This window comes from Etheostoma cragini, chromosome 11 (assembly GCF_013103735.1).
Source record: "Etheostoma cragini isolate CJK2018 chromosome 11, CSU_Ecrag_1.0, whole genome shotgun sequence".
Lineage (NCBI taxonomy): Eukaryota > Metazoa > Chordata > Actinopteri > Perciformes > Percidae > Etheostoma > Etheostoma cragini.
The window spans coordinates 15463419-15487366 of NC_048417.1; the positions used below are offsets into that span (position 1 = coordinate 15463419).

The 23948-nt window shown below is 39.9% G+C and overlaps 2 protein-coding genes across 2 annotated transcripts; both read right to left on the bottom strand.

Moving 5' to 3' along the window:
* Window positions 1-138: 138 nt before the first annotated feature.
* On the bottom strand, window positions 139-8928 carry galnt3 (UDP-N-acetyl-alpha-D-galactosamine:polypeptide N-acetylgalactosaminyltransferase 3 (GalNAc-T3)). Its single transcript, XM_034885333.1, has 12 exons — window positions 8716-8928; window positions 7884-8150; window positions 7048-7590; window positions 6074-6246; window positions 5352-5501; window positions 4971-5205; window positions 4754-4871; window positions 4408-4608; window positions 2259-2390; window positions 1931-2032; window positions 1692-1844; window positions 139-1583 (listed from the first exon to the last, which is right to left on the bottom strand). The coding sequence occupies exons 3-12, from the start codon at window positions 7584-7586 to the stop codon at window positions 1470-1472; spliced, it is 1917 nt and encodes a 638-aa protein (XP_034741224.1). The 5' UTR covers window positions 7587-7590; window positions 7884-8150; window positions 8716-8928; the 3' UTR covers window positions 139-1469.
* A 392-nt stretch (window positions 8929-9320) lies between these two features.
* ttc21b (tetratricopeptide repeat domain 21B) lies at window positions 9321-22027 on the bottom strand. Its single transcript, XM_034885231.1, has 29 exons — window positions 21753-22027; window positions 21252-21381; window positions 21015-21125; window positions 20748-20914; window positions 20478-20600; window positions 19909-20066; window positions 19374-19458; window positions 19115-19213; window positions 18797-18989; window positions 18600-18697; window positions 18107-18307; window positions 17727-17856; window positions 17488-17645; window positions 16881-17105; window positions 16104-16342; window positions 15061-15133; window positions 12972-13082; window positions 12748-12886; window positions 12396-12502; window positions 12023-12211; window positions 11705-11815; window positions 11530-11611; window positions 11284-11434; window positions 11042-11203; window positions 10739-10934; window positions 10205-10429; window positions 9931-10051; window positions 9761-9828; window positions 9321-9680 (listed from the first exon to the last, which is right to left on the bottom strand). Exons 1-29 carry the CDS (start codon window positions 21774-21776, stop codon window positions 9603-9605), a joined length of 3954 nt encoding a protein of 1317 aa, XP_034741122.1. The 5' UTR covers window positions 21777-22027; the 3' UTR covers window positions 9321-9602.
* Between the last annotated feature and the right edge of the window lie 1921 nt (window positions 22028-23948).

Here is a 23948-nt window from a genome sequence, read left to right on the forward strand (position 1 = left end):
TTCATTTTTAACATGGTTTTGAAAAAAACATTAAATTAAAATTGCTAACATTGCTAGCCAACATTGTACAGTTCAGTAATTTCTTAGTGCAAAGCGCCCTCTGCAGATCACATGGAGAAATGAGACAAAATGGCTCAGTACTACCCAACTGAATTTATTAACCTAAAAATAAGACCTATTAATACCAAAGCAAAAATAGACAGTTTACAAACACACACACATTGTAACTGTTTCTTACCCAGTCTGAAACTTAACGTTATTTACAATATTCCACAGCCATCTAAACACTAGTGCCTGCACCAGAGATTTATTAGTGGACTCCAGTTTAGATGTAGAGAGTTTCAGACACTTGATTAACAATTAAAATTCCTTCGGTGCATTCATTTCATGTTAGAAAATCCCTTTTGATAAACACCAAAGTATAAAAAAATGAAATATTACAGATAAACAATGACGCAACTGAAAAGAGGAGAATAGTTATAAAAACGTTTGACATATTAGAAACACCAACACATGGTGCAACATAATTTAACAGCACCACATTATAATGTTAGTTAAGGGAGGATTTATTGCAGGGTTGTTATATTAAACTGCATTAGTTTTAGCTGTACCTAATAAAACTGGCAACTGTACAGAAATTCTAAAAATCTTTGTCTTGCAAATGCTTTCTGGTCTCATAGTTTGACAACCAAAAATACGTCAGGAAACAATTTAACTAAAGTCTATCAACTCCCATCCTGATCTGAAGACCATTTTGATCACAGTACTGTAGATACCATCGATCTGCATCCACTAAGACCAGCAACAACCCCACCACACCACTACCCATCACTCAACCCACCCAGTTTAAAACTACATCTAAGGCACTTGATGGTAACAAATTATGGTTCTGTAATATTAAAAAAAGGTATTTTAAAAAGGGGGACAATGCACATCATACAGTACTTGTGTACTTATTCTTGTTTCAGGTTTTCACTGTCAATCTCTTTGGTGCATGAGATATGGGATTTTTGTGTGTCCAACATTATCCCCTTGTTTATATTACATATCTTCTACTGTGTTTTTTTTTGTAGGATTTTGTTTTAGATTCATGTGTCTCACTGGAAAATGTTCAGTGTTAGCTTCATATCCCTCATTCTGCACGCGTTGGTTGCAATGACTTGGACTAGTGAATACATCTCAAACACAAAAGAGGCACTTGTCAGAGCAATGCATCTAAATTGTTTCAAGAATCTCAGTTCACAGTCTGATTGGGATCATTATTTAAATGCTTCCTTTCCAGCAGTGGCACACTGTGGTTTCTCCCCAAAGTCCAAACTTCCCAGCAGCAGTGGTTCAGTTTTTTCTACGTATAAAAATAAATTAAACTCAATATCATAAATCTAAAAAAAACTGCATGTTAAGTGCATACAGTATAGTACACACATGTCCTACAGAGTGGCTATTCTGCAAAGTGGTAGTTTGCAGACTCAGACAAAGGACCAGAGCTGGTACATGTCCGAGGGGTTGCAGATGGCCAGAGAGGGATGCTCATGACGGGCACTCAGACACATGTTCCATCCTGGAATGTAGAATAACTGGTTCTATACAAAGACAAGACAAAACTGTTACTTTTCTAAAAAAATAACCCAAGTATCTGAAATCACAAATCACTGCACAGAAAACGCAAAACAAATTGAATAAAAACTCACATCCTTCAGTTCCCATTTTTGCTCTGCTCCTACAAATGTGTTCCTGCCTTTATATTGGCAGTCCTCCAGCTTCACAGTCCCCTCTGCCCCGTGCAAACACAGCTCCTTCTGAATGTTGTGTCTAATCTCGTGATGTGTGGAGAACTCAAAGTACTACAGGAAAGGAAACAAACAAATGCCGTCAACAATGAATCATATTTTTTACTAATCAGAGATAGGCGGTATTGTCTATAACTGACCTGGTTTCCTCCTAGTCCGTGACATTGGTACAAAATCAGCTGTTTCCCACCCTCATTGTTCTCTCCAACATCCAGACATGAGTCTTTGCCGACATTTTTCACCTACAGAGAAAGAGAAGGGAAGGGGAGAGCAGTGAAAGGAAACAAAATGAAGAACTAACATACATTGCAAGCTGTTCAAACAACTTTATTCTCTAGGGTGCTTTCAGTGGTGTCAAATTGGAATTGCTCAGTACCCTCTGGAGATCCCAAGTGGAAACCCATAGTGGCTAGACAGAGTTCTGAGGTTTGGAAAGAGGAGAGCTGGTGGTGGGGTGTGTGATCTTACTGAGCCAAAGTGGAGTGGGTTGAGATCAGGCATGAAGACTTCTGGATAAACGTTCTTCAAATACCATGAGAAACTCTTGCACTGCAGCCGCGCACGAAGGTCCATGCGTTCAGAGATCTCTCCAAAGGCCCTCTGTTGAAACAACGTAAAAGCAGTTCCGTTACATTGATTCTCAACACACTGCAGGAATGCAGGATACTACTAATTATTAATTTAACAAAGATTACCAACAAAGCAATAATGCTCTGTCTCGACTTCAGATATGCTGTTAAAAATATTATCCATCCCTTTTGTGAGATCTCGAAAGAAAAATGTCGGGTAGGGAAAAGGCTGTGAAGATAAACTGGTAGTGCTGTTTACATGTTTAAAAGGTCATTGTTTTTCTTTTTTAAATCTTAAAGTTGCCATCTGCACAGAAATCAAGAATAAGCTCAAAGTATATAGGAACCGGTATTGCAGGTATTTGATCATAAACAAAATTACATATTAGTAATAGTAAGAAAATGTGACTTGATACAGGAAACAGATAGATCACCAGAGGTGATACAATTCATTCTGATGGTGATGTAAATGTATGTACTAAAATGCATGGCAATCCATCCGATAAGTGTTGATAGATTTTACTAAAAACAAAAATGTCACTATGAGGTCATAGTTGCACTAGTTCAATAATGTCAAGGCCTCACCAAAGTCATTTGGACTCACCATGGCAATCTATTATCTTGTTGAGATATTTTGGTCTGTGGTGAAGCTGAGCACCAATTACAGAAATAAAAACACACAACTCCATTGCAAAAAAAAAATTAGAAGTAACCTTAAACAGAAAAAAATAATATTCCCCTGGAATGTTTTTAAATTTACTCTGAATATCATCACGATCCTCGCTTTACTTTTTTAAAGTCAATAAATGTTCTCCGGTGAGTCCATTGTTGAACAAATTAACTACAGACAAGTAGTCGATCACTGTCACTTTTTAAACGGAAGCGTAGCAGCACATTTTAAAGGATTCATAGAAATGTCATGCTCTTGAATAATGGGAGCACTTTCTATAATGAAAAGGATGCTGCTCACATTAGTACACACATTGATAGCTACTACAGTGGATTCCATGAAGCTGTTGACGACAGCATGCCTGTTTGGAGCCAGCGGGAGAGGGCTGGTTCACTCTGAGAGGTACAGCCCTGAGGGAAGTGTTTACGGCTCCTCCAGGACCACATGTTGGGAAACGCTGAAAGCCTGTGTGTCATTTACCAGAGCTAAATTCCTCCAGGCCCATTTTTCACGGTTAACAGTTTTAGCCCCTTATAGCAAATCAATTTCTTTCCATTCCAGAGTATGTATTTTATTTCTCATTAAGAATTACAATAGTACAATGCTATGGTTTTTAATTCTAAGCTTGCCCTGCAAAGTATGTTAAGTAAGTCATGACTTACAGACATCTCTCCATTAGTGCATGTATAGGTACAGAGCACGTGTGTGTAATGACAACAGAGTGCAAATTGTAATTTCTCCGTTGCGGGACTTATAAAGTTTATTATTATTATTAATATTATTATTATTATTATTATTATTATTATTATTATTATTATTATTATTAATATCAGACTTAATGCCGGTAATTCAGAGACAAGAGTTGGATTAGCTCAAACTTGTCTTTGGCTGTGGCTACGGGGGGGAAATAACTGCTCTTTAAAACCAATAACATATCACCATGGGATATAGAAGTAAAAGATAATGCTGGAGAGCAATTGGCAGCATTTAAAAGGATAGATACACAGGATTTCAAAGTCACTTTAGTGTCAGAAGCAGAGCAGCAAAGACTAATTGAATTGTGGTCAATTCAATTAATCCACAACTATTTTGATTGATCGACAGATGAATCAGTTGGAGTCGTTTTTGGAAAATGAAATTCTCTGATTCCAGCGTCTGGAATGTGATTTCTATCTAGTTTCTGCACTTCTCTATAATAGTAAACTGAATCGTTATGATGAGACAAAACAAAAAACATTTCAAGACATCATATTGGGCTTCCGGAAACCCTGATCAACTTTTTGTTCTTCATTTTCTTAAAGTTTAGAGACCAAACAACTTGATTAATCGACAATGAAAACAATCAGTAGTTGTAGCTCTAGTTAGAAGCACTACGTACATCTTTTGCCATCTGTGCAGCTTGCTGGTTACGGCGGTAAAAGATCTCCTTGTAGTCGTCCATCCAGACCTCCGCCAGTCGAACCTGGTTACGAGCAATCACTTGTGTGCCCTTGGGAAAGGTGTGTGGGCTCTTGGTGCGGAAAACATGACCCACAATGGAGCAAGGGATGATCTCCAGCTGTCCGCCACACTGCCACACCTGCAGATTAACGGGAGACAGCACAAACAGATGTATGATGACATGCTGGTAGACACACCTATACAGCTGTTAGGGTAATGGAATGATTTAACAGATAAAAATAAAACTTCTGCACATCCAGAATGACAGCTTCGCAATGTCTTACCCTAAATGACATTTCAATATTCTCACCGCCCCAGATTTCCATTTTTTCATCATAGCTTCCAATGCGGTAGAAATATTCTTTTGAGATAGAGAAGAGCCCACCAGCAAAGGTGGGAGTCCTGTAGAAACATTTTGTTTGTTGATTTTAATGATTTTCAACAAGAAACAAGAGTTTCTAAAAAGTTGTTAGTCTATATTCATGTACATTGGTTGCTTACTTGATCGGGTATGTTTCATCCTTCCTCCTTTGTTTCTCATGATCTGGTAGACTCTCCCAGCCGAAGGAAAGGCTCCAGTCAAAATTTCCTCGGTTGTGGTTCTGGCCATACGGGGACGGTTTCACAAACTCAAAAGTATTGAGATCAATAGTGGTTATATCGGGACTCACTACTACAGTGTTGTTCTCTGCTATCCTGGCCAACAGGGGCTCCAGCCATCCATTGAAACATTCACCTGTTAACAAATCAGACATTACATCACAACAGATTTCTTAACAATAAGCACTAAATAGCTATGGAATGGAAAGGGTGTGTAAGTCAGGGTGTGTCTGGCATGCAACTGGTTTCAATGTGTGAGTAATGTCAGTGGTGTTGACTCACAGTGGGCATCCAGAAAGGTGAGCGTGTCACCGGTGGCCACGGAGGCACCCAGCAAGCGAGCGGTGATAAGTCCTTTCCTTTCACGCTGGCGGACAACTTGAACAATGCTCAGCCGCTTCAAATACTCATCCAGCTTGTCCTTCAACTCTTCTGAAATGATGGAATATCCATCAGACATGCAGTAAAGTGAGAGGTTGAGAAGAACATTTAGAAAATCTGATGAAATAATACAAGTGATATATATATCAATATATCAATAGATAATATTTATAGTTCTCAGCCTGAAAGGTAAAACTTAAACAGATGAAAAAGGACAACGTGTCTTCTTTTCATCTTCAACATGGATGGCTGTCAGAGGAGCTGCTAAACAGCAGGCTTCCAGCTGTGTCCTCTTCACTACAAGTAACTAAGCTGAGAGAGTCAGATGGCCTGCATTCCCTGAGACCTGTCTCCACTCCGGCATTTTGTTTTCTTCCTACAGTACATCAGACATGTTTACAAGAGTTAACACTGACCCGTTTCTAAGCACAACCACTACTAACTCCTCTAAGGAGAATTTTTACTACCTTCTTGTTGTAACTCAGTTCATTGGCCACAGAAGGAGCAGGGAACTCCTCTCAACACATTTCGAGGCACACCAACAGGCTGCCCACCCAACATGCTGCCTGAAATCGAACCCAAAAGAGAACAGGGTGGATCTGAAGAGCCCTTTTCAATTTTACCATCAACACTGGCGTCGTCCACCAGGATGATCTCCTTGAGGAGAATGGCGGGGGAGGTGTGGAGGACACTGTATACTGTCCTTAGAAGGGTGCTCCAAGCCTCATTGTGAAACACAATGATCACACTGGTGGTCGGCAAGGCAGGGCATCGCTTGAAGGTTTGCTCAATACATCTGCAAAAAGAAGGAGAAAGAGCACAAAGATCTGACTGTCCTGTACAGTTCCTGAGTGGCACAATAGTCTAGTTATTACATCTGCAGACTCTCCCTTGTGGGGTGTCCGTTTCAGTCGGGACACCGCATGTGTGGCAGCCTTTGAAATACCTGCCATATCAGAGTGGGAGAGACTTTATTCTCCCTAATAAGATAGCCAGTACGTGCACATGCTTAATGTCTGTGTCATGTACTGACTATCTACTGACATGTACTTGGACTTACATACAATTGGACCTACAGTCATTGCCAAACACAACTGTGCTTCTTTCTGAACTGGCCACAGTAACTGGGCAGGCAGGCTGAAACATCCCAGTCTCAGTCAGAACAATCATCTCTGTGGTTTCTGCCTGAAAATTCCCCCATTGCATAAAGCAAATATGATGAATGTGTTTGGGTTAGGCCCCATCTATATTAGGCTACAATGATCTGTTTGGATGTTTTTCTGTGTGTGACTTAAAATTATATTCAGAGATAGCTATTTGGCATTTTGCAGATTATCTGTATCGGCATTTTATTTGCCTGATATAACCGATAAAGTTAATTAAAATTTGTGTCCCTTTGGCTCCGCTCCAGGTCTTTCTCTGTTGATCCCTAGTAATAGGGAAGGACGAGTAGCCCACTATACAGCACCAAAGCTGCATTTACTCCCACTAGGTGGTGCAATTCAAAAATCAAAATCATTTGGAAAATATATTGACAATTTTTGGGCAAACGTGAGGGATTTTGCACATCTTTATGAAAAACTGACAACTGACATACTCTGGTGGTCTGGTGTCTGCGCCCAGGTCTCTGCTCAAGGAGATGCGGTCACTGGCATACAGGTTGAAGCAGTGTTTCTCTTCACCCCTCTCCTTCTCCTTCTGCTCCTCGGCGCTCAGTGAATCTGTGTGGAAAGCTTTCCCAGCTCCTCCAGGAGCAGTAGGGTCTTGAAGTGGCCGCTCCAGAGCTGGCCTGAACTCAGCAGCAGTGTAGTGACCCGCCAGGCAGGATTCGCTTTCTGCCCTGTCCGGCAGACGTACAGGGGCTCTGATCTGCATCTTAGGAATCACATCCCTAAAGTTATTAACAGCTCCCATCACCATGCCCAGCATGGCATCCCGCTTCACTGCCATCTCCATCAGCCACGGGTCCTCCTGTTGGTTTTGGCTCCCAACTTCCCATTGTATGAAGAACACAAATGTGACAAAGACAAGGGCCACTATCGCCAGTTTAACTGGGTGCAATCGCCTTCGGAGCACTCTGCGCAGAGCTATCATTCTTCTTGAATAGAGAGCAGGAATTCGGCTTTGGACAGGCATTCCGCTGTAATCAATGTATATTATGACAATGATGAGTAAACAGCATTAATGTAGCCTTATTGTCAAATTGAAGACACTGGGTTTCAGAAAACTGCAGCATAGTGCTAGAAGCTCATAACATAGGCTACTTTTGAACACGTTTTTTTCTTGCTCTGAAATAAAAACAAATGAAATGTGTAGCAGTTCCTATAGTGAAGCTAGTCTGCTGCCATCCACACATAGGATATTAACACATTTAGAAACGGCTTATGAAAAGCAACACAGCTCTGCATTCCTTCAGGGGAAAAGACCACTCACCATTAGACGCTGAACAGAGTTAGGTTAGAAAAAACCCAAAATGTTCTTTAAAATGTCAACTAATAACATCCTGCTTGGATTGGAGATCTTTTATCAGTTGCTTAACTCCAAAGTAACCTTCCGCGGAAAACAAAATTATTTTTGCTCTGTGCTCTGTCTCCACAAAACTTCCGTCTCGTTGGATCCAGGTGCGTCCCTCTCAGGTAGAGGGAGGAGACATGGTGGCGCGTCTGCGCAGAGAGAACTTCTGCGTGTCACATTACACACCTGAAAAACAGAAAAGAAGACAGGATCGAGGCGATCGTCATTAAACAAGTTTGGCGGTGGCCTGGTTTGCCCTGTAGTTTCATGTCCTGTGATAACCTTTTTAAAAATATATTCGGCTTTTGGACAAAATCACTGCTGAATCAAATATTTCCTGTGACAAACCTCGTGATAAATAGGCTAAAGTGGCACGCAGTCACTCTGACTTCAGGAACATTGCAGACTGTGTCCTCCACAGAGTTCCTCAGATTCAATAATGGTGCCAATAATAGGATTTGTTCAACTGGTCATTCACTGGGACAGTTGCTGGGTTACAAAAAACGGAGGAACGCGCCGTGTCCCACACACATCACACCGCATCCAATCAGGTTCTCTGAGAAAACACCACATCTTTAAACGGAGCTTAAACTTATGAACTTCACTACAAACTAAAAACGAATACGGTCCGGTGCGCATTTAGAAAAGTCCGTGTTTTTTCGCATGAACTGGAATGTGCCTAGATAATAAATCAATTTGAGTTTCGGTTACTGATTGAAGTTGTAAAACCGGACAGTTACAAGACTCTTACCAGAGGGCTCTGTAGCTCATCTAATCCTTAAATTCCGCAGGTTCCCCACAACGGATGGTCTTCATACATAGCTGGATGCTTGAAGGAGTACAGACGCGGATTCCAGCCGCAGGGAGCCGGCTCTGGTGCCCAGTTTGACTTCTTTCTGCCTTTGACTTGCACAGTGACTCCATCTGTAGTGACGGTGTTCCCCAGCACTTCCGGCAGCCATCCAGTTTATTATGTCCATTAAAATGTTCAGTGTGTCCGACTTTTCCCCCTTCCAGTCACGCTTGTAAATGTTTGTCTATGTGGCAACTGTTTTGTCTAATCGGAACATCTAACCGGGAAAGTACATGTGCTTACTAACCACAGCTAAATTGTTAGTAGAAAAGAAATTAGGCATATAAAATCTACGATCATGTCTAAAAAAAAGTATTTGATATTTGTCAAACATAAGCTCAACAGTAACACATCCACACGTGACAGAAGATAAAACATTTCAATTTTGGTTTACATGTATAAATGTGGAGAATCATTTCAAAGACAATATAAATATGTCATGTATCAAACTAAAAGTAGTTTGTCTAACAGATGGACCACACTTGTTAAAGACTCTTGTTTTCATGTTCCAAAATCAGTTGAAATGTTGAGTTTGGCTTTGGGAGGAAAGAAAGAAAAATGCTTTCAGCTGAGTATGTGTCTGAAACCTTTTGCACCAAACTATTCATTTCTTCAAATGTAAATAGCAACGTATGTCCCCCCCCCCCCCCAAACAAATAACACAATAAGTCTTTTAACTTGACAGGGAAAGGCAGAAAAATAAATGAATTAAAGTAACTTATTTTTATTACAGAAACATTGGTGTGCCCCCCCCCCCCCCCACACACACACACACACACACAATATTAAGCTCTTAGGGCAGCACGAGCTTTGTCCAGGATGTCCTTTCTCATTCTCGGGTAATTTGGATGAGCAGCCAGAACCTGAGGGCGGAAGCTAAGATTAATCCCGGTATTAGAACAGATCTAATCTTTCAAACTGTAAACATCCACAGGTGTCTCACCTTATGACACACATCTATGGCATCAACATGCCTCTTTGCTTTTAAGTAGTTGAAAGCAAGCTTGTATCCTAAGAAAAAAAAAAAAAAAACACAGTATATGTTAGAAATATAATTCTTTTAATCCCTTTTGTCCTTAAAAATATAACTGGACGTGATTTTGGTTGAAATACCAATAGTTGGGTTTGTCCGATTTCCATATTTCCAAGCCAGTTCATAGTTGAGTGCTGCATCACGGAATGCCTGCTCTTTTTCCATTATGTAGCCCAGATATTCATAAGCTTTACAACATGACTGTGGAAAAAAAGTGCAATTATTATCACAAAGAAATTAACTTAAAGACAGCCTCAACACTGAAAAGTAATGCAAATCTGCAAAAATATGGGGAATAGGTTTTGTGTAAATTGGACAGCCTGGTTAAGGCAGAGACAATATTTTCAGGCTGACCTTGTTATGATTGTGGCATCTCTTCAACAGGTCCCCGGCCATGTCATACTTCCCTGAATGGATGTAGATGTCTGCCAAAAGCAGCCAGCTTTTCTCAAACTCATCAGCGTCAACAAGGCTCCAGTTCATCTTAGCTATGCGTTTGAGCTGGTTCCTGGCTCTTGGAGTCTGTTTCAGCACCATATAAGCTGTTGCCATGGCCAACAGAGCTGGCACGTGGTCTTTCTGAATTCAACCAAAGAATCCTGTTTACAACACTTCCACCACTATCCTTCTTCCATTTGTTTAAACCGAAACCATACAAACTTCATATCTATACATAAAGTTATGTGTTTTTTATTTTAAATAAAGAATGATCACAAAACTGAATTACAACCGTACAAGAAACAACATAAACTGTTCAAATATAGCCTGATAGAGTGTAATGTGCAGTTTACGACCAAATGGAGTGAGTGACACAATGCACAGTGTTGGTATATTTACTCAACTGAGAGTGAGTGAGTAACTCATGCACGCCACCTGGGGATTACTTACCTCATTGTTTGCAATCTCAGTGAAAACACTGAGGGCTTTCTCTACATTGACCTTCTGTTTGGTGGCCAGTAAGCAGCAGTTCTCCAGGATGCGAAGCTGTGTGTGTCCTCCTGGTGTCTGAGGCTTTAACTCCTTCAGCAGTTTCTCTGCTGTTCTCACAGCAAGCTGTTCTGATTCCTGCTTTTCTGTAGAGTTCCTGGTGAGAGACAAAGGTGAGCATTAGATGCAAGTCTGTGGGTTTCAAACACAAGAATATAAACTGTATTAAGTCTAGAGTCTTAGTATGCTTCTACCACCACTTACCCAATTTCACCATCTAAATTCTCAAATACTTCTCCTCCTATGGTTTCATTGTCAGGATTTAGGTAGATTTCAATCATGTTATACACTGCATTCTGACCCCAATCATTGTCTTTCCGTGCTTTGTTGAAGTGCCACAGAGCATCATTAGGTTCACCTGTATACCTGAGCAGCAAGCACAAGTTTAGTCGCCAATCTCAAAACAGATGTAGCCATATTCTGAGGAAAAGCTCCTCCAAACTTACCAAAAATAAAGTCCTTTGCAGTAGTTGAAGCCCGGGTCAAACTTTGTCCTGGAAGAATGTTTTTCTGCCATATCAAGAAATCTGAGAACTTCATCCAACTTCCCCGCCCTCCTCAACAAGTCAATGAGACGTGAAAGTGTTGGGTAGTTGTCTGAAAGCAACAGATCACCAATTCATATTTACATTCACTGCACCCTTTTTTTTATTTATTATTATTATTTTTTTTTAAACATGGCTCTATTGTACCTGGTTTGCGCTCCAGGAGTTGTTGAAAGTGGAAAACTGCCTTTTCATAGTCCTGCTTCCTAAACAGAATGTCAGCCATCATCTATGGACAAACATATGTAAGAAATCAGTTCTCTGAATAAAAAAAGAAAAGAAAAAGGTGACAGTCAAAAATGTGGTGAAAGACAGAACAAACCAGGGTTGCATCTTCGTTAAACTGGTCATTCTTCAATATGATGCTGCACTGCTCCTGGCACGCATCAACCTCGTCTAGACTAAGGTACAACCGGGCCAACTCCAGCATCACCTAGGAACAAGGACAACGTACATTTGAATTCATGTGACAACATTCTTGGTAAAATAATGTAGAGTAGATCATTCAAATTTCCCTTCAATCAAACAACTAAGATCGCTAAATTTCACAAACACAAGCCCCAGACTCTAAAAGATGCCAGTGCTTGGTAACCACAGCTGCAGTGAGTACACAGGACGTTTTTGATTCAGCTGCACTGACCTTGCGATCAGTCTCACAATACACAAGAGCTTCTTTGTAGAATTTGACTGCTCTCTCATAGCCCCTCTGACTTGTGTAGTGTTTAGCGATCTCAGCGCAGATCTTGGCTGCAAGCTGCTTCTGCATGGGGACGGCGTCAGGCTGCTCCAACTGCACCCGCTTCAGCACCTTGGCCTGCACATCCCGGGCCTATACACAGCAAAATCACAACCTCATTTTGAAACAATAATAAACATTATTCTAACGAAATTACTGCGTCTGTCTTTTTAGGCAGGCTGGCAAGTTTTGCATGGACATAATCACTCCAAAAATATGTGTTACAAAATGTGATGATAAAGTCTCAGAGAGCCAGAAAACTTCTGCAACCACTTACTCTTTGTAGGGAAAGTAAAGCTTCCTCATTTTTGTCAACCTTATTTTGGATCTTTGCCAGCAGGACCAGATAACGGCAATGATCTGAGAGCGCCGGCAGTTCATTCACTGAGTAGGTCCAAAGAAAAAAGTCAAGTTGAAAAGGCAACAAAATAATCAGCAACTAAAAACAACCAGTTACACAAGGAGAGAAGTTTTAAACTGCTTTACAAATTCAAAGCTGCGCGGCATTGCCATAAACCTTATTTGCCAATATTTTCTTTGCACCAAGTTAAAGATTATTGGCCAACATAATGACTAGATTCTATTGCGGTGTTTTTGTCAGTGTGTAAAAATGATAATGTCTGGAGTACCTGGCTCATGAACCAGAGCTTCTTGCAGGACTCTCTCACAGCGCTCATACTGCTTCATCTTCATCAGCAGCTCAGCCAGGTCGTAGCGGAGGAAGTTCTGCTGCTCCGTCTTAAGAGCTGCTTCATAGTAATTTATTGCCTGCGGAACAACAGCCTTATGTCAACACTGTCTTTTTTTCTGTGAATGGATAATGTTTATCTTTAAATGAGTGTACAACACAAACCTTGACATATTGATGAGTCTTGACCAGGGCTTTCCCAATCTTGCTGGCTAAAGCACCATCTTTGGGGTTTTTCTTCAGAGCTTGCTCAAAAACCTCAATGGCTTTCTCAGGCTGAGGAAGAACAAATTGGACGGTGTTGTTGGTAGGAAGTTTTGTAAATATTTTTCGGAAAGTCAAAGAAAGTCTTCCAGAAAGAAAATGCATTTCACTATTTACAAATTGTTGCGAACATGTGGTAAACACTTTAAGGCTTGGATCAAGATCTATTGGAGACGTTGGATGAGAACTAGTGTAGCCTTGAATGAGTATGTGTCAACGTGCCTGACCTTAAGAGGTGACCATACCTCCTTCTCTTTGACTTCCGGTTTTATCGTCCTCAAATGACTTAGATTTAGACACAATGATTCCCTTTCCAAATTAAATCATTACCTAACAACCTTCTGATCCGACTTATGTTCTATGAGTGTTTTGTTGTTTACTACGAGTGTAGGGACAAGACAACTAAATCAATTCCTATAATAATTAGACAATCAGCTATGTTTATTTTCCCTATTACCTAAAATTCTGGCTTGTACATAATAGCATTGCCTATAGTGCTTATTTCCTTTTCTTATTTTCCTTATTTGAACATATGAGTAAAACAGTGCGTGGTAACCATTAATCCTGTTTTCTCATTTATACAGCCTATATCAAATACTGTGTCACAATCTTCTACTGTAGTTTCCTCTGACCTAGTAATGAGTTGATTTGTTAAGCGTCTGTTCCCAGGTGGTGTGCTCTGCTCTGTGTACTGTCCATGCACTGGGTGATTTTAAAATACTTGATTCCTATCTGTCCTAAACATTGCTGTTAACTTAACGTAGCTGCTAGCTATTGCAGGATTTCTAACAGCTTGCTCTCCCCTACACAAGGAAGGGAAAACATTATATCACATGTTAATAAAAGGCTTTCTGTTATTCTGAAAACTTGTTTGAAGTAGCTCTGTGGTTGTTTGTCGAGACAGAGCACAGTATTTTAATGTTTATTTTAGCGTTAAGCGCAAGGTTGAGTTTAAGAATTGCACCACAGCACCTTCTTTGTATTGACCTTGTCTATGACAATGTTATTCATTTATCTGTTCGTATTTGTATCTTGTCTGTGAACTGTCCTTTGTGTGCTGCTCTTCGCGCCTCTTAATTGCCCCTCGGGTACAAATAAAGTTATTTACATTGAATTCACTCTCAACACAATATTTTCCAGGACATTATACTTCTCCTCTCATATTTGAGATGAACATGAAAACTAGTGTACCTTTTCTCAGGTTTTCCAGGACACATGGAAAACTGAAAAAAAGGCCAAGTTATTGAGATAAATGCTATGTATGTGTTGCCAAGAGGGGGAGTAGATTTGTTTATTTAATGTCCTATGAGGGGGCCGATGACTTACGTTGCACTCATTCAGTCTCTAAGATGCTTACACTGATTATCAAAGATGGAGACACCCTGTGTCTAAACAATATTTTGCTGATTCTAGATAATGTTTCATGACATAACCTCTCAGTTTGATAGCTCAGTCCACCAGAAATGGGTTCACTTTGTGGCTCCTCTTTCAGAAATATGTTCAGTGGCATTGTGGAGCGTTCCTTGTAAGTCTTCTATATTTTACAGAAAAGCATCTCCAAACTATTCCGTTTTATCCTACTCCTCTCAAATGCAGGGCAAGGATTAAAAGAGGGACACCCTGTGTAATATTTCAAGGTAAGACCTTGGGGATGAACTTCATTACAGCTCAAACACAACACAGCAGAGGTGAAAGAAGAAAAAAAACATCAAGGCTCCTTAACATGAATGGTAAGACAGGGAATTTAGAAGTTTAAGGAAACTCAGAATAGAAGTGATTACCATACAGAGGCTTCGCATTTGTAGAACTCCTCTAATTATAATCTCTCTGACGGACAGTTTTTCATAGCAAATTTGACTTTTTGAAAAAAGACATGATTAAAATAAAATATGCTTATTTGAAACATGCAGCACCTTTAAAGCCAATATCCACACAAATCAGTCCCGAAACATATCTCATGAGACACAGATGAATCACATTGAACACTTACTTCTTGAATGTTCATGTAGGCATCACCTAATAAGAGGTATGTGTGAGGGCTGGGCAGCTTCTCCACCATTTCCCTGGAGTAAAAGACAAATATACTGTGTCACATCACACATATCACATACAGTATGTCTCTGCTGGTCTGAGGTTCAGTCAAGCTTTACTACGTCTCAGCCGTTAATACAAGTAGCATCAGAGACCAGCAGACGCCTGGAGGCAACTGTGCGCATTTTATCACATTTAAAGAGGAACTATGCCGTTTTTTAAGCTTAATTTACCTTAACTGAACAGCTTTGGAGTCATTAGAATGGTTATATGACTTTTTTGAGTTGACTTGTGGTCGTCTCAGTTCCCCCCAGCGTCTTTGAGTGGAAAAAACACCCTTGCAACTTTCAGCCGGTGAGTCGCTGGAGTCAGCGTCAGGAAGTATCGCATGATATCGCAGGCTGCTGCCTCCATGTTTCTGCTTGACACCCTCTGCTACAATTCTCCATGTTTATCTCTGTCTGTGTCTCTCTCTGCCTCTCTGTGTCTCTCTCTGTCTCTCACCCCCAACCGGTCGATTTAGATGACCGCCAACCCTGAGCCATGGTTCTGCTCAAGGTTTTTGCCTCTTAAAGAATGTTTTTCCTTGCCTCTGTCACCTAGTGCTTGCTCTTGGTGGGAACTGTTGGGTTTCTGTAAATAACATCACAGAGTACGGTCTAGACCTGCTCTTTATGAAAAGCGCAATGAGATAACTGTTGTGGTTATTTAGCGCTATATAAATAAAACTGAAGAGAATTGAATTTAAAACTGCATAGTGCCCCTTTAATTTGATTCACTTTATGCTTGTGGTCTTGCTACTACAGACACCCAGTGGATGAAATGTTGGTGTACTATACTAATATCCTAGAGTCATTCAAGTTAATTAAGTTTTAGCCATTACTGTTCAGACAAACATTTCCTATGCATTAGGTTTCAGAAGGAGTATAGTCACTCATATGTTCTGCTACTCTCTCGCATTAAGATACCCCCCGCTCATTTGGATCCAAATGTACCGCTCACCTGTAACAGCTTGCATACAGACGCTTCTCTTTTCTGTGGTTCAGATATATGTCTGCCATTTTCTCCTTGGCCTGGATGTAGTAGGGCTGCTCAGGGGTAATGTTTCGGAGCATACTAAGTGCCAGCTCATTGTCCCCACGCAGCAGGGCCAGGTCCGCATTAGCAATAGTGACACGTAGCTCCTCTGAAGTTCCCGAGAACTCATTGATGGCATCCTGCATCACCTTTGCTGCTTCATGCTGAAAGATTAAATAAATTCATAAGTGTAAACTGTATTTTTTCCTTCAAGGCGGGGCATATGTGGAAAAACACAAGAACACATCTTGGATTCATATTATAAATTACTCACAGCAGAGTACACTGTTTCACATGATGATAATGATGAATCATTTTATTTCCGTTAACATACATGAAAGAAACAACTATTTCCCACAATTTGGCACTGTAGCTAACCGAAAAAGGAATAGGCTGAAGCCAAGCCTTATTTTTGCCTAACCTATAATCACCCAGAAATCTAACAAAACTGGATAAAACTTAAAACGTTTTAATCAGAGTATTTCATAACTCAACAGAGACGTACACATTTTCAACTTATCATTAAGTTAATCTCCCAAAACTGAAACACATCTACGTATATTTAACATTAGTCCTCACTTCCCCAGTTTAAAAGGTTAAGAACCGTCTTAAATTATAATTCATCAACAATAACCATAAAGAACAATATTTAGAGGATAGTATCATGTACGAGCCTTAATACAACAAAACTCAAAATGTTACCTGTTCTCCGTTGAGCCACAGAGCTTCAGCTAACTCCAAGAACACAGACAGACAGTCAGCAAGACTCAGCTCAATCTTCTTGTTCTTGGACTTGGACGAGGATCCTGCTTTGCGGACACCTGGAATGCTCATGGCCATCTGCAGTGTCTGAATAGCCTCCGTCAGCTCACCCATTTTCTTCTTAGCCTGAGCCTTGATCAGGTGGTACAACGGATGTTCTCGAATCTAGAATAGAAAAGTAGTCACGACTCATTTAGACAAGAATAACATTCACCACAGAAGTAATTTTGATTATCCCAACCCAGCTAACTGTTGGCATTTAAACATTTCAACTGATATCTTGTCACTGCTGACGATATCTTCACTGTTCCCCTCTTTGGAGACAAAGTATATTTACTCAATGCAATTTTCTTCTTCCTTTAGCTACATTCTTTTCTGCATTAAGATGCCTAACTGAGGACAAGCTGAACTGCTCCTAAATGTTACAAACTGAGCGGACAGAGCTGCAATGTGCACATTGGTCATGGGTCAATTAAGGGCCTGAACTCACACTGTCTCGTAAACATTTAGCAGCCAATAATACTGTCCATGTTGATAGTGATCTTACCTCAAAGTTATGGCTGAGGCAGAGTTCAAGAGACTGGAAACACATTGAGAAGTTACCCTGCATCAGATGGAGTTGTGCCATTAGCAGATGAGCATCTGCATGAGAAGGGCACTGGTCCAGACAATGTTGAAGACTGCTCTGCGCAGCATCAATGTCCCCTGAAAAAACACAAAGACAATGCAGTTTAAAATAGCATTTGCAGAAAAGAAACCAAAACGTATTTTAAATGCAGTGCTCACCAGACTGATATCTGACTTTGGCTAGAAGGAAGACCCCTTGAGGGAGACCTGGCACAACCTTGACCACAGTATCCAACAATGTGGCACAGTGCTGGAGCTGAGGAGCAGGAGACTGGCCCTGGGCTGAAGGCTAAAACAAGAACAGTAAAAGTCGTATTTAATGCAGAGATTCTCAACTTTTTGACTAGTCTCACTAAGGCAGGATGCATATCTATAGCATACTTGACCCAAATGTGTAAAAAAAAAATAACATGAGTATTCAAAATAAATGCAAAACTAATCGATGCTCTCTTGCACTGCACAAACTTAAGGCCCAGGATTTACATACATATTTTAAGAACAAACAGGCCCCCGGTCATTGAGGAGTCTCCCAGTCGTACCTTAGCCGGACACAGTGCAAGATACTCTTTGACTATCTCCAACAGGAAGTCAGGGTTCAGCTTCTCAAAGTAATCCACTCCCAGAGGCAACCCCTGAAGTGTGGAGAAGTGTGTGTCCACTGCATCATTCAACAGATTCGTCACTTCTTCCTGGGGCCGACGCTTTTTCACTGCCAGAACGGCACGTAGGTAGAGTAACTCCTGAGAGTAACAAAAAATAAAATGTATTTATAGAAGGAGAAATGCAAAGATGGTAGAGGTAGGTAGCAGAGGGGACAACATGACTAGGCATTCTGCACAAGATGGAACAAAAACACAAGCAAAAAAACAAAAAGTCTCCAGGGAAGAATAACAGAAGAGAGACCAATGAAGACCTACAGGAGCAGCTGCTGCCTATCCTACCAGGTGCTCTTGCTTATTGCTTTTCAAACAGTTTTTAAAGCATAATCAATTAAACTATGTTTTGTTGTCAGCCTTTATAAAAAGATGTTACCCCTGATTTTCCAATAGACTGTTGAATCTCTGTGAGAAATTCCAACTGTTGTTCTGCGTCTTCAAGTTGACCTTCGATCAGCTGGCAACGAATTATACCTGAGTGACAAAAAAAAGTTATATCTTCAGAAATAAAAAAATGTATGTATGAACCCTGAGTGTCATTGAGACAACAGATACATAATTGGAACATGTTACCAATCAAGGCAGAAACACTTGTCTCATCCAAAGTCATGGCTGTTTTGTACCACTTCATAGCCTCCTTGATTCTGCCCTGAAGCACCATCTGGTAGCCCAACTCTGTGGCTAAACCTGAGTCCCCCGCTGCCACAGAGAAGGCTCTTTCCACCATCCTAAACGTTTGCTCAATCAATTTCTCATTTCGTCCACACTATGAAAACAAGAAACACAGTCAAATGCTGAAATTCCATACAAGTCAAACAATTCTTTACATGTAATAAGGACCAGAATGGTTTACTGTTAGAAATGTAGAAAGAATACTGAAAATTGTCTTACAACACGTGTAAAAGCTAAAGACATCCTGTAGAAAAGCTCTGGGTTGTGTGGTTCCAGAATCTCCAAGCTGCTGATGAGGTTTGAAAGATGCTTTACCGACTGCCAAGAAGGATATAAAAAAACGCTTCTGTAAATTGATCAGCCCCTCCCTACAGCTCCATGATGATAAATGCCAGTGTGTACAATATGTTTTTTAATTCCTGCCGATTTGCATCCCTACCAGTTCAAAAATATTAACAAGTAAAAATATGAGCTTTACCTCTGTAATATCTCCATCTCTACATAAAGAATGTAGAGCTAGCATCTGTAGTGCCTCCAGGTTATTTTTATCCTTCTGTAAAAGCCTGAAATATGACACGAGGCACTGTGAATGAAGTCCATCTCCCACGCTTAAATTTCATTGATTAATAGTAATAGAATATATGATTACTGCTGCAGTACTGAGTTGAGCCAGACAAATAACAATAAAACTGAAAGAAACTGTGAATGCCATCAAAGGATGTGAAGTATACTGTTTGCTAGCTGCATCCATCCTACTTCACATCCCGAGGGCACCACAGCAGCTCTAAGCTTGGGGCAGCAACTTGAGTAATAGTGTTTTATTTGCACTTAAATGCTGTGCCATTTCTAAGGCAGATTGTGTTTTTTTCTTGCATCCTTGGTCATGATTACAAATGTTGATGCACTTTATCTAATCTCACCAGAGACACTGTAATCCTCAGATAGGCTTACACTCAGAAAGACATGACCTGTGTATGATTTAGGAGAAACCTCCTAACCACCTCATCAATTACCTGTGAGCTGCATCCATGGTTTGCTCCCAGTCTTGAAGACTGAGCAACAGTTTCATCTTCTTGTTGAGGGCAGGCAAGAACCCAGGGAAACTAACAATGACCTGGTTAACCATCTCCAATGCTCCGGAGTAGTTCTGACGATATTCATAGTATTGTGCCTAGGACAGACCAAACGTCACTTAGGGTTTAACAGACACCCTAGCTTGTATCCAATATTATTATTACTTTTGTGGTCAATATGAGCGAAATGTTTATTAATAATAAACAAATATTAATAATTTAAAAAATCAAGAACATCAATTAAAGCAAGTTACAGAAGAATAATCCAAACAATGCAAACTCTACTACTGTATTTCATACAGTAGTAGAGTGATCAATTCAATATCTGAAATTAACAGTAATTATACACCAATCTCAGTGTTGGCAAGGGACATTAAATAAAACACAGAGTCAATTAGAAACACAATAGGTACTATAAGAGACATAGGATATATGAGAAATTATAGCATCGTAACATATTCAGCTGTGACTCAGAAAGACTATTCGATATGGATTTGAACTAATCTCACCTTTCCCATCAGGGCAAAAACATCTGCTCTCTCTTTCAGTCCTTCATCAAAGTACTTTCCAGCCTTTCTGGCATAGGTGTCTTTACCAGATGTCACATCTATCCAGGCTTTTAGGATTATACCCTGAACAACAAATCAGTCAACATTTTATAAGAGTGGAAATGGGTGAAAAGCCAGAATGCCCCTCTAACCATTACATACAAATTCAAGACTTTGCATGAAAATGTTTAAGTGATTCTGATTTCTAAATGACATAAATGCTAATCTCACCTCTCTCGAACCATTGGAGAGTTTGATCATTCTCTCTACGTACTCCCTTGCTTTATCATTTCGCCCTAATAGCCAAAGAAACATCCCAGCATAGTACAGACTCTTGGGAGGTGCACTTTTACGGTCCTCTTTTACTTTAGCATCAAGTTCTTGAATGACTTCTCTGTCTGTGAATACAAAGACACTTATTAGACAAATACCAACATGTGTGTCCAGTCCTTTGTGCAAACATCTGTGATATAAATAAAAAGCACTATGTTGGCTCACCTGGGTTTGTCTTTTTTTTCTCAGCATAGACAAGGGCCATTAATGTGCAGAGAGACACATCTTGACTATCTCTTATTGTGTCCAATTCTATTGAGGCTTCTTGAATTTGATCTGTATTAAAATAATGACATAAGTGCATGTATGACAGATGACAAAGATACACTTGTCTAACCAGAAATGGTCCATTCTACTTTTATAAATACAACAACTGTTGTAATTTTATTCTTTGAAGCTTACCTTGCATAAGGGTGCCGTATGCATGAAAAAAACTGTATATAGGATCATTGCTGAATTTCCTCTGAGCAGCTGCTGCAGCGTTTACAGCGTGATTAAAATACTTTTCATAGCAATAGCACCTGATCAAAGCCTGTGGAAAAACACAGAAAGATCACTGCGTTTGTAATTTAGAAATGGTGATACCTAGCAGCATAGGTTGTTTAATACGCTCTTAACCTCTGTTGAAACTAAAGTGCTTTCTATAACAGAACAAAGTGACATGGAAACCCAAGTATAAAAAATGAACCCTGCGTTTAGCTTCAGTAACGTTTTGTCAGCTAACTTAGCTTACACTAGTTAACGTTAGCCGATATTATTCTTCATTTATACCTAACGTTAACACTTACTTCTCGCTCTGTATCATTTCGCCAATTGACTGGTTTAGCGTTAACGTTATATCTGCAGCATTGGGTTGTTGTAACGTAGTTAGCTAGCTAGCATAAGATTGAAACGTTCGCTTACCAACGTTGTCTCTTCATCCTCCATCTTGGCTGAGACTCGTTGTTCTTAAACAGTAACTGACGTGAAAAAAAATGACTGCCAATTTAACCTGTGTGTATTGTACTCTAGAATAGATATCTTTGTTTTTTTTGGTGGGTTTTCGCCATCTTGCACCGACTCCTTAAGCGTTGCCCCGGTAACTTAATAACAACTACATTTGAAGGAAGTTGTATTTCCTGATCCTTTCCTTTCAGGCACCACGTATTCACTGGCTGCTTGTGTCCCGCCTCCTTGAGTATGATTGGCAGACCAAAACCCTAACCATAGATTGTATTGTGTCTTTATTTAAACATTTGCTTAGTACAGTTTGTTTGGGTGATGATTGGTAAACAGCGTTGATAAACAGTTTTGTCCTCTCAGTCGTGCAGTGAGCCTGAGAGACCAAACTCAGGTATTAATGCCCCTTCCATGAACGCCATCTTTGCATTTGAGTCAACTCGAGGCAGTGTCGCCTCTTTATCTCTAGGTGGCGCAGTCATCCTTTTCGAAAATGTGATACTATCAAGACTAGCCTACTAATGCTACTACTACTACTACTACTACTACTACTACTACTACTACTACTAGGCCTACTACTACTGTTCATGAAAATGATAATGATAATAATAACATAAATAATGATAATAAAAACCTTGTTATCATTATTTAGTTGTAGGCTATGCATATTATTGTTTGTTTATTTAATATTTATGTTTAAATATGTTTAAATGTATGCACCAAACCAAAGAAAATTCCTAGTAAGTGATACTTAGGCTACCTTCCAATAAATCTGTTCTGATTCTGATTCTGGGGATCTTAGGCAAGGAAGCTGAATGTGGAGTGGTTATAGCCTAGGCCTGCATTAAAGGAATTGGCGAATGTTATTATGCGCAATGATTTTATAAGATTGTCAAAACAACTTCTAGATCATTTGAAGCAAGCAGGGAAAAAGTTTAAGTCGAGGTAGGTTAATTCTACATTGAATACATGGTAATGATTTCAGGGTGCTCACTGTTAAACTTACAGAGTTTGGATTGATGGATCAGTAGGCATGTTGTTGGGCTGGCCTTCTGTCTGCCAGACCTACGTAATTTACCATCCGCAGTTAAGGAAAGATCCAGTCGGAGTTGGTTAAGGAGGCTCGGGAAAGGGAAGTTGGTTGGTGGAGCTGCTGCTCCCCCGACCCCTTACCGATAAGGGGACGAAGATGGATGGATGGATGGAGTTGAGGAAAGACATTTAAAGATAATGTCAAAATATTATCTAATTTTTATTATTATGTAATATACACTATAACATAAAGTATTGTTCAGCTCATCCAAACTGTCAAATTGCAAATTCTCACCTATTAACACCTCTTTACGTAGTTTACCATCTGCAGTGGAAACATATTTCCATCCATTCTGTGGTAATTGGTGGCCAAATGTTTTGCAAAACCATGCATTGACTGTTAAGTTACACTTGATATCTACAGTGTTAAGTCCATGACAGGAGCAGCCAGTGTCCGGCGTTGGTGCAGCTGTTCCAAGAGAGACCTTTCCATGCCTTGTCAGATACTGTTTAGCACTAACTCTGGCACATAATCGTTACTCTCTGCAGCACACATCAATGGAAGAGTAAATCAGGTTGGTATCGAGCTCTGAGCATGTGCAGCAATGGGAAAAGTCTGTGTACTGTACCACACAGTTTAGCTCAAAGTTTTTAACTAATGTTGTCAGAGGTTATTTTACCACAACAAACATGTCTGATGAATTATATTAATATTAACAATATTTAGTTTATTAATTCATTAATCCAAATTAAATCAATAATATTTTCTATGATATTTACACAGAGTAGTTAGGTGATAGATAGTCAAGGTGTTGTACTTAGCAAATAGCAATAAATACTGACTGTGTTGTTGCACTTACAAAGAATGCATCTGAAACCCTATTAGAGGAAAGACTTTGGAATATGTACCCCCTGGGATAAAGTACTATAGCATTCTAATGGATATATCCATTGTGGTTTGTACAGACCATTATTGATCAAAGAGCCATGGCAAGCAGTTCACTTGCAGTTTTACTCTTTTATTTCTTGTTCCATATGTGTTGCTTGAAATGTGATTGCCTTGCACTTCTGTGCATGTACGTATTTACTCATAGGTAATATATTGATGGTGAAAGATTTCTATTGTCT